The 11452-nt window shown below is 42.5% G+C and overlaps 1 protein-coding gene across 1 annotated transcript; it reads left to right on the top strand.

The window, feature by feature from the left end:
- The first annotated feature begins 1948 nt into the window (after window positions 1-1948).
- gyg1a (glycogenin 1a) lies at window positions 1949-11030 on the top strand. Its single transcript, XM_071497901.1, has 7 exons — window positions 1949-2090; window positions 4782-4917; window positions 5089-5263; window positions 5683-5845; window positions 7221-7347; window positions 8087-8324; window positions 10221-11030. The coding sequence occupies exons 1-7, from the start codon at window positions 1949-1951 to the stop codon at window positions 10398-10400; spliced, it is 1161 nt and encodes a 386-aa protein (XP_071354002.1). The 3' UTR covers window positions 10401-11030.
- Window positions 11031-11452: the final 422 nt, after the last annotated feature.

Here is an 11452-nt window from a genome sequence, read left to right as displayed (position 1 = left end):
AATATTGTGTACTCAAAATCGCTGCAATTATGAGCTTATAACCTGCTCGTATTACTATTACTGTTATTACAATTATAAAGGCCTCACCATGCTTCAGTTGCACAGGCTGGTTTTCTTTTGGTTGAAGCCACTGAAAGAGATCATACATACACTGAAACAGCTGTTGGTCACTTTAATCAATCCTCCTCTCTTCAATAATTAAGTCAGTTAAGTTTTTCTCAGAATCATAAGGTTTGGATATTTTCAGGTGATGCTCACATCCCTACAGGTACATTAAAAGAGTTGTGAGTGACTGTGATTGTTCCTCCTTCTCATACTGGCTGTAAATCTCTTGCTAGTGTGACTCCAATGTAAGAGCTTAAAGTGAGATGGTGGACTCACACATCGTTCCTCTTCTGAATGAAAAACTGAAAGCATAAGCGATAAAATGTCCCACTGAGTACCCTGCGGGATTTTACAAGTACAGCTTTACTTGCTGTAGTTAGCAAACTTCAGATGGATATTGTTGTGTCGAGTCAGTTTGATGACTTAATGACTCTTATCTGTTTACGATATTGTTGAGCTACATTTTAACATTCACCTTTTTCACAGAGGAGTAGACTCACTTTAATGCAAAAGTGGTGTAAAAAGTAGTGCAGTCAAAGCGAATATGAAGCTCCATCTGTCTGAGTTTGCCAAAACAAGTGGGTATCTTCCAAAGTTAGTTTTTTTTATTATGAAATTCCCTCTTGGTGTTACTACCCTGCTACTGCAGCTCAACTATGAAACACTGTGCAGGGAAACACAAAGAGGGGACTTGTGCCCAGAGCTTTGGAAGATGCATGTAATTTGGTCGATTCAGACTATTCGTACTGGCTTTATCAGGACATATCTAGGACTATGGGGTTCTCCTCTCTTGTACAGTGTTGCTGCATTAGGAAGAGATCTCTTCACAGCCGGGGCAGGAGGAACATTAACAGTAACTCTTTCAGTGTACATGTGGCAATAATGCATAATGCATCAAGACCAACTTGGAAAAATAATCTAAACCGTTTCCTTATAGAAACATAAAACATTTTCTGTCACATATATATTTTTTGTAGCAGCAGTTGGATGTGAGATTCATCAGATTCCACTCTGTCACCAGCCTGTGTGGGTTTCCTTGAGTTTCCAGCTGTAATGTGACGACACGGCCACTCAGAGGCAGTGCTGGCTCCGGCCGATGTTCGACACTAAGCTGCTCGGCTGCTGGAGTACAGGGGGATCTTCCTGTTATTGTTAGAAAAGTTGACCAGAGTAATGAAGATGGGGGTCATCCTGCCGCTGACATGTTGGTGCTCAAACTGAAGCAGAAAGGACATGTTTTATGGGGGAAAAAAAGCAGCCTGGATTGTAATCAGTCACAATTTATTCCTCACTGTAACATGTCAATCTTCTGATGACAGTTCTTAGTGCTCCTTGTGTATGTGTCTCATTGAAAACCTGGTAGAACGGGTCAAAATATTCACGACCTTGAATCCAGGACTTGGCGGGGAGGTTGGTTCCACATATCTCAGATAACTTACCACAGTTCCTCTGTTCCTCTGATAATAATACATGATGATCTGAAACGGGCCATTCTGCATAATAAGTACTTTAAGCTATATTTTGATGCCAATACTTTCACGGCCCACTTTTATTTGGCCCAAGTAAAATTTTAAATGCATGATAACTGTTTCTTTCCTTAGCACTGTCGCCAAGTGCTTGCTCTTGATGGGGCTTGTTGGGCCCCTGTAAATAATATAATGAAGAGTAGGGTCAAGACCTGCTCTATCTTAAAAAATGCCTTATGTTGTGATTTGGCGCTACACAAATAAAAATGGACTTGTTTAACGTTTGAGATCTCCCCCTCACAAATAAAGTTAGGATGGTAGAGAGAGAGAGAGAGAGAGAGAAAACGTAGGGGGGCGTGTCAGCTGTCACTGGTCACATGACCCGGAAAATGTGGGGCTTAATTCCTGTGTTGGACTGCTCCCAGCTGCTGCGCTTCTGCCCTTCGCAGTGCAAGCCCTCCGCCTTCTCCATCACGACCCCCGACCCCCGGGTGGACTCTCCTCAGCGCACCATGTCGGGTAAGACACGCCGGGGCTCCGCCGACGCTCGCAACCGCCACACCGACACCGGAACACGGCCACCGCGGACCGGACCGGGGCTGCTCGAACTCTCCCTCATCTCCCAGGATATCGCGAAATGGTGCAGGGACCAAGAGCTGCAGCAGTGAGAGCTGCTGTCGGGCGGACAGAAACGAGGCGATTAGTTCGTATCGTTGGTGCACTTTTTTTTTTTTTTTTTTTTCTGTTTTTAGGATTTTGATGTGTTTGAGTTTACGGTTTGCTGCAGCGGCTTGGACCACAGTAAAGCTCGCGATGAATGAAAAGAGCGCATCCGGTTATAACTTTCAAAGTAAACTAACTAGTGTCGAGAAACGCAAAATGCCAAAGTGTGCAAGAATATTTAAAAAGGATTTTGTGGGGTAAAAGCAACAGCTTCCTTTAGTGCTACGGTTTAGGATTATTATTGGGTGGTCATTTTTTTCTACATCAAGACGAAATGATTAATTGAGAAAATAGCTGGCTAAGAAAATAATAATTAATCGAGAAAATAATTGCTAGATGCAGCCCTACTAATACACAGGCAGAGGCAATAGGAGAACCACAATGACCAATGACGGACCACAGTTTTCAGGGTCTCCTTAATACAGCCCTGTGTACCCACATGTTACAAACATCTGCCTCCTTTTCATTCAAGCTATTCAGTGTACAAAAATCTCATGCATAAATGTTGAAATGCTCCAAATACCTAAAGTTGTCTTGGCTGTGTCCAAGAAAGAAAAGCACAGGCAGTTTCGACTAGTGTTGTTAACCATTTTGAATCTTCTGATGAAACTTTTGTGCACTTTTATTTTTAGAGAAGACATGATCAGCTTCCTGGCTTAATGTGGGCTCTTTGATGAACTTGACGCAGTTGCTTCGATGTGCGGACGTGCTTTACAGCCTGTGGCCTTGAAGTGTTTTTTTTCTAATTTTATAAAAGGCTCATAGTGTTACACCTTTTATAGTGTCTTACTATTTGTATGGTTCCTGGAAAATATATATAGGAATTACACTGTAAGAGAGAATTAATTTTAAAAAAAACCCCAACATATCAAGCATCATATTAACATGTGATTGTTTATGAGAAACAATGCTTATATGTTTTTGATATAGTTAAGAAAAGAGACACTTTTTTATGTTATCTTTGTGCATTTTATATCGCTACAACAATTGATATTCATATATATATATATATATATATATATATATATATATATATATATATATATATATATATATATATATATATATATATATATATATATCTTTTCCCAGTATAGGTTAGTCATGAATTTATTCCATTTTATTTTAAAATCAGTGCACTCACTCCACATTACATTACCGCCATATGCTTTTTAAGATATACATTTGTAACTGGTGTCCTAGAATGTGTTATTCATAAATATCTGGGCTTATAATTTTGAAACATGTCAGACCCAGAGGTCCATAAGTCATAAGGTTTCATGTAGCCAGAGATAACTCTGTGGGAACACAACACATGCTTCCTGTATGACTTGTAGGCGACACAGGCCTCACACCCTTTTGATAGTCAGTTTATAGTTCCTTGAATCAGACCCTAGCAACCACTACAACACTTCCACACCGATCAGGTTTCCCAGAAGCCCCCGACGACACACGCACATAAAGCTTGATGAATACTATCTGCTGGCTGTGGGCCCACTTTCACTCAAGCAGCAACACTGTTGTTAGTGTGTGCACGAGGGACTCGTCAGGCTCTGAACTCCAGCAGGCCTGCAGATGAACTGGACAGGACAGTGGATGAAAGAGTTTGATTGATGTTTGTTATGGTGGGAAAATGGAAAAAGGTGCATTGATTTAAATGTGGTTCACTGTCAAATTCAAAGACACAGGCACCAGCGGTTTGATCGACAAGTTTATGGTGGAGAGCAAACTGGATTCTGCTTTATTACCATTTTTATGCTAGTTAAGTTCACTCACTTTAATAACAAGTGTAAACATAAACGTTAAAAAAAACCAAACAGCTGCAGCAGCCACATGCGATTGGCATGGAGAGTATCTTTTGTGGTAAAAAAAAATTAGTATATTTACATAAGTGGTGTTGATTAGTTTATCTTATTGATCAGCATGATTAATAGGTCATCCATTACTTCACACTGTATTACAGGCAGCGAGTTTTACATCACAAGCAGTGTGCAGGAGAGTTTTCTCTCACACTTCTTCCACAGGTGCCTGCTGGTGTTATGCCCACTGCTAAAGTGATTGTTGCACACGCACCGATTGCTGTCAGTCAACCTATCAATAGCTCTGGTGTTTATAAGTAGAATGAGTTCTCGTGCTCGATTGTGTGCTGTTGTGGTGATTCAAGCAGAAATGTGCGTCAGAGTTTGGTTGTGTCCTATTGTTCGTTGTTTACTTGGGGAAGAGGCTATGAAGAGTTCACTGTGTTATTCATTGATTATGATGCTTTTATGAGCCGTCCACATTGTGGGCAGAAAGGCCAGTGGCTTGGCTTGACTCAGGTAAAAGTTACTTTGTGGAAATGTTTGTTGTTTTTCAACTATGTTTATTTTGCAGTTATAGTTGCCGTCAGTTCCACCAAAAACCTCAGATATGCAGATATAACCTTTGTGCAACCAGTCACATGGCTGATGTGTGCGTGTGTCTGTGTTTGTGTGTTTCTCTGAGCAGACCAAGCTTTTGTGACGTTGGCCACAAATGATAACTACGCCAAGGGTGCGATGGTTCTTGGCCAGTCGTTACGAAACCACAACACAACCAAGAAGCTGGTTGCACTCATAGGGCCTCATGTTGCAGAAGCTTGCAGGTAACACGACATCAGTGACACTGGGTGAAAAAAAAAAAAAAAAAGTCTACTTTTTAGCTGATATTTTTTTCTCTTCCTCATTTTCTCTCCCTCAAAACGCTAACAGGAAGACACACATGTAATCCAACTTACACATCAACATAAATGACATGTTGTGTGTGTGTGTTGCAGGGATGCGCTGCGCTCCATTTTCGACGAGGTGTGTGTGGTGGACATCGTGGACTCGGGTGACGCGGCTCATCTGGCCCTGATGAAGCGTCCGGACCTGGGAGTAACGTTCACCAAGCTGCACTGCTGGACTCTCACACAATACAGCAAGTGTGTGTTCATGGATGCAGACACACTGGTGAGAAACGAAAGCTGATAACAAGGAAAACAATGAAATAGTCACCTCATAATCAAGAAGTGTTTTGGTTTTTGCTCTTGCAGTGTCCTTTGATCACAGCATCAAACAGTTCATGTTTTTTTTTTTCATTTAACCTGTTGATTTCTGAGTGAAAAATCAGACAGCGTAAAGGACAAACACTTCCAAAACCAGCATTTCATTCATTGTAGTTAAATACTGAACAGTACCTATTCTAGATTCAGACGAACAATCCTCTGTCCATGCAGTGATCTTGTATTTCAGCTGCACAATAGATGACATTTGAAATACACATTTCTGCCTCAGATTCTTGCATTTTTCTGCTAATTGAATTAGTGGGATATTAATAAATGAAACCCTATATAGGAAGGAAGTAAGTAACTTTATTTTAATGTATGCAGGTGCTGTCAAATATAGATGAACTCTTTGAGAGAGAGGAGCTTTCTGCAGCACCAGATCCTGGTTGGCCGGATTGTTTCAACTCCGGGGTTTTCGTCTTCAGACCGTCCAATGAGACACACGAGAAGTTGCTCACGTTCTGTGGCGAAAACGGCAGCTTTGACGGTGAGACCTGAATCTTGTGCTCTCGTAGTTTTACAGAATCGGAACAATTTGAGGAAACAACAGAAAAATGCAATGTTTTGTAAGCGTAAGGACACCGACGCTGATATCTGACAGCCAGCAGTTATTTAGAGAGTTGAATGTTGAAAGTGGAAATACACAGTGTTGAAAGACACGGGGACAGTGTCTGACCTCAAACATAGGCGTCAGGAAGTACTTTTTGAAGCACTGAGGTGGTTGGTTACTGCTCACACCCAAGCAACATACATGTGAAGCTGAACACAGCTCGGGCTGATGAGAATATCATTCGTTTTGCATGTATCTGGTTTGATGGGGGCACTAGATGAAAAGTCATGGGATCATCAAAGTCATTAGACTTCATCCTCTGGGGATCAGGAATGTCTGAGTGAAATTTCACCCTCATCCATCCAATGAATGTTGAGATATTTCCGTCTGAGTGACACCACTATTCTCAGAGCCATGCTGCTAAATGCCTGATATTCGTGGTGTTTTGAGTGAGAACTTGAATGAATTCCATACAGTATTTTTGAAGCCAGCATTTTGTGGGCACGAGAGGAGTCTCAGCTTCTTTGTTGGCATAAATACTATGCTGTGGTGGTTGCCATTTTGTGCAAACACTAGAAAAAGTAAAGTTCATCTTGACTCACTAATAACCTCTCTTAACTGTGTGTTGACGGGCTGGGGAGAGTTTATTTGAATAAAGAGTTAACAGGTTATATGACTATATTCTACTTTGGTTGATAAACTCTGGTTGTGATTGGACAGTTTGATCATGAACCAAATAATAAGACGGCATCAAACTTCTCCACTGTGGCTCAGACCAAAGTAAAGTAACTGAAGTTTATAGCTAAATAATGCGATTAATATCCAGAAGTTCTTGCTCCCTCTCTACACACACTCATAGATAGATACAGTATATATAAATGTCCTGATCTTAACCCTGACATGGTCTAACCTTGTCGTCTCCCCGGCAGCTCACCCCTGATCTTTGTCTGCCATCTGTTGTGAGTGTGTTCACGGATTTCACCATTTGCAAGCTCACTGTGTGCAGCATCCTCCCACTGCACTGTCATCACCGCTTTTCACCTTCTATTTATACATGTTACAAAGGACACAGTCTCTGGGAACATTCAGAATGTGTGTGTTTGTGTGTGTGTGTGTGTGTGTGTGTGTGTGTGTGTGTGTGTGTGTTGACCATTGGGGTATGTACTGTGGTGTGTCCAACTGCACCCAGAGAAGAGAGGTTAGATAAGGTAAATGTTTGTGTACTTCAACATGACAGACCAGTTACTTTAACCAGAAATGATGATTTTTTTTCTGAGAATATTTACTGGTGTGTGTCTGTGTATGTGTGCAGGTGGAGATCAGGGGGTCCTCAACAGTTTCTTTAACACCTGGGCGACGGCAGATATTTCTAAGCACCTTCCCTTCATCTACAACCTCAGCAGTATCGCCATCTACTCCTACCTGCCCGCTTTCAAACAGTGAGTGCACACACACACACACACACACACACACACGGTGACAGTGCATCCAGGGTTGCATCAGTTGTTCATGTTTAGTCGACCTATTGTCCTGATTCTGTAACTTTCCCTGCACAACTTGACTTTATTGTGTTTGTGTGTTAAAGCTTGTCCAAGGTCAGTTCAGATGTTGTGTATCTGTGTGCGTGTCTGTGGGTGTTGAATTACAAGAAGCAGCTAAAACAGGCAGAACACACATTCTGACACAACCTGCCCCAAAACAGAGTTGAACGTGTTTGGAGGGGAAAACAGTAACGGAGAGTAGAAGTAAAACCCAAGCTGCCAGTTGAAAACATCAGTCACAGTTTATAGACCCACTTCCTGGTTCAAATTTACCTTATTTGGGAAAACTTGTGTGCACACAGTTTTATTAGAGACATTTTGGGAGCGCTCACTTTTGGATTGACCTTGTGTGTGTATCCTGGCAGCTATCAGAGGTGCCAGCATTATCCTTTTATATCACAGGTGGGGAAAGTGTGTTTGTAACACGCTCTCCAGTCAGTAATGTCGCCTGCAGGAACAATCAGTGAGTAGTATTGAAGTTAATATTAAGTCAGTTTTCTCAGTAAATTATTTTTTTGAAAGACCACAAAAGTGGGTTTTGCGTGTCTTTGCCTGTCCCCCAGCCTCTCCCTTTTGTCTTTCCCTCACATTCCTTTGCGCCATCTCACGGCCCCCGTCACCTACTGTTTTCGGACAGGTACGGCCATGGCGCGAAGGTGGTGCACTTCCTGGGCAAGACGAAGCCGTGGCACTGCTCCTACGACGCTCAGAAGGGCGAGGTCAGAGGTCGCTCCATGTCGCCTGACCCGTGCAACCTACACCCGGACTACCTGCTCATGTGGTGGCAGGTGTACGCCAAATCCGTGCTGCCCTTGCTGCAGCAGGCCTACGGGGACACGCCCTTCAACAGCGGCTTCGTAGAGGCGAGCGAGAACGTACGTCAGCGGTTGTGGTGCTGGAGTTGTGTGTGGTTTCAGGTGTGGCTGTGGTGGGCATGCGTGTGCTGAAACGTAAACGAGAGTGGCTGTGAACGCCTGCGCCTCTGTGTGTTTATCTGTCGTGGCATGTTGCATAATCGTTGTGTCCTGACTGTGTCGAAACCCCTAATCAGCCGGTGAACTCTGCTTTCTCTGGCGTGTGTGGAAATCTATCATGGTGTGGAATTACCAAGCTGTGAAAGCACCGCATGCTGAAGCTTTAAACTCCAACTGAAGTTAGATAAAGATGCTGGCGAGCTTTAGTCGTCACAGTTACGAGTGAAAGTTGATTGGTTCCACATTCCTGAGCATCGATCTGTTGCCAAAAGTCGTGTTTGTTGTTGCTGGTATTGTCAGTCCTCTCAGCAGTGCCATGACTTTGTGAATAACTTGCTGTCCTCAATGAGATACACAGGGTGCCAGGCTGGCAGCAACTGTTCAGCACTTAACAGAGCTGCAGGAAGTTGCCACGCTGTCTGTCGTAACAGCGCTGCAGTGAAATAGTTGTGAGTTAAGTCAGATAAAAGGACAGCTGTCAAAACCTGCAGCTTTGCCCAGTTGCCTGAAGCTGTGGTATATTGTGTCACACTAATAAGTGTGACTCAAGTTTTTTTTTTTTTTTTAATCTATGTACCAAGAAAAAATTGAAATTTAGGACTGTTTTTCAAAAAAAAAAATGAGGAAGTGCTGTAGATGTAGATTCAGATTTTTTTTTTTTGTCTTTTATTTAAAGTGACACCTGTGTGGATCATTGTGTAATTGCCGCTCTTTGCCACAATGCACACAATTTCTCTTTATTTCCCAAATCTCTCTTGAGTCAGTTGCTTTAAAGACATCACTCTTAAGAAACCTGAGACCGAGCGGAAATCAGTGAACTTGGCAGCAGAGTTTGCTGACATGAGCTAACATTTGGCACTTGAGGATACTGGTCATACAAGAGCAGGTTGGGCTGTTGCAGCAAAGCTCCTGATCGAACTCAATACCTGCGTTTTATTGCTTATCAATTCAAATTTTTTATTTGTAAGAGGAAGGTTTTGTTAATTCTTGTCTCAGAATTCACATAGTCGAGCTTTAAAGCCCCGCTCGGCTCAAAATTGTGTTTTTCCTGTTACTTCACTTTGATTGTCTCATCTGCTGAAAGTTTCTGTGCTCGACTTAAATCAGAGTTTAAGACGTGTACATACAAGTGTGAGATCACTACTGCTAATCTGGCGCCCGGCCATGATCCAATACGCAGCTTACACAAGTGTAATGTGGACACTTGAAGCCTCCATTCACACACACTGAGAACTGATTTTTACGTGGAGTTGGAGACAACATGTGTCCAGCAATCAAACTTTTAAAATGAAAAACATTTGTACATTCATAGATTCTGTATTTGTCAATGAGAGAGAAAGAGTAGGTGTATTTTCCAGACATGGAGTAATACTCAAAGCAGAGCGTTTTCATGTCATAAGGCATGTCGGGGGAGATCTTTACTTTTTTATTCTACTGTAGTTCACGTGCAGTCCCTGTGTTAATGTCCTCCCTACTCACAAGAGCCAATATTTTTGATTGGTATTGATTTACCAAGTGCTTATCCACTGTAGGAAGCTAATTAAAGACATGCTCGACTCCTATCTGCTGCATGTGTGTTGCAAAACTTCTTGTTGCACTTTGACTCCTTTGACAATTGCCTGCATTAAGCTGATTGTGTTTCAAGGGCAGAAAAGAGCAAATTCCCCTGTGAGGAAATTCCAGCTGAGGGGAAGCCGAGCCTGGCTGAGCCTGGGGAAACCAGTCCTTATAAAGTATTGCTCCAGCTTTGCCTAGTGATTCATTCATTCTCTCTCTCTCTCTCCGTCTGTCACACAGGGAAGGCTTCACGAGGACGTGAGAGAGCAGCCGGCGCACTCTGCTCCTCCTCCTCCTCCTCCTCCTCAGAAGGTTTCATCAGAGGAGAGGAAGCAGCGCTGGGAAGCGGGTCAGATCGACTACCTGGGCGATGACTCCTTCGCCAACATCGAGCGGAAGCTCGACTCCTTCTTGAAGTAGCAGTCTGGCGAGGGAGCGCCACTGGTGGAGAGAGCAGCGTTTGAAGCTCTGTGTGGGTGGGGATTTGACCACAGCTCAGCCAGTCACAGAGGCTTGATTGACGGGTGACTGAAGGAATGCCTCTGTGCAACTTTCAGCCTCATACTCTGTATCCTGTCAGTGTGTGTAAATGACAGACTAAGTTTGACACAATTCCCATGCACTCATACCATTCATTTTTTCTCGTAAAGGACATGTTTAATATTTTGGGAAATGCTTTCATTTGCTTTCTTGCAGAGAGTTAGATAAAAAGATTGATCTGGTTTCAAAGTGTTAAAAAAATCAGAATGTTATTTTTTTTTAATCCCGCTGTGGGTTACACCTTTTTGTAATCCCACAGATGTTTACTATCTGCTCAGATTGATAAAATGTGTACCCAGGGCAAACCCGACCTTTATATCCAATAAGTATTTCCACTGACAGCACCGCTCGGCTCTGCACTTGTTCTCTGTGGCTACAGCACAGGCAGCATAAATGTTGAATTAAAATGTGGTTCTCGACCCGGGCAAACATTTTATAACTCTGCACGGAGAGTAAAAATTTGTGATACAATTCACAAAAAAATATTGTGGTTACAATGGGAGCTGCCTGGCTCTGTCCAAAGGTGATAAAACCCACCTACCACCGCCTTTATACTTCACTAATTAACAGGTTGTACTTTGATCATTTAATTTATACAAAAACAAAAGTCTATAAATGACAATTTGCTGCTTTATGGGTGGTTATGTACTGGATTATTTCTTATCCAGGCACAACTTCACTTCCTCTGAGCCTTGCAACTGTTCCAGGCCAAGAAATAGTCCAGCACATAAACACTTGTTTGACACAGATTTTTCATTTTAACAAAAAACAAACTGTTTCCAGTTTTCATGCCAAACTGGTGGTGGTGGCCTCATATATCTTATCCTCTCACCCACCTCTCAACAGCAAAGCAAATAAGCGTACTTCCCAAAATGTCTAACTGTTCCTTTTCATGGTTCTCCTGTGTATGATGGAGATGGATTCATAGTCCA

Source organism: Trachinotus anak, unplaced genomic scaffold (genome assembly GCF_046630095.1).
Source record: "Trachinotus anak isolate AG129_WGS33_773 ecotype Australia unplaced genomic scaffold, CSIRO_AGI_Tana_v1 ptg000015l, whole genome shotgun sequence".
Lineage (NCBI taxonomy): Eukaryota > Metazoa > Chordata > Actinopteri > Carangiformes > Carangidae > Trachinotus > Trachinotus anak.
The sequence above is the reverse complement of the archived record's forward strand: the minus strand, read 5'-3'. Positions and strand labels throughout refer to the sequence as shown.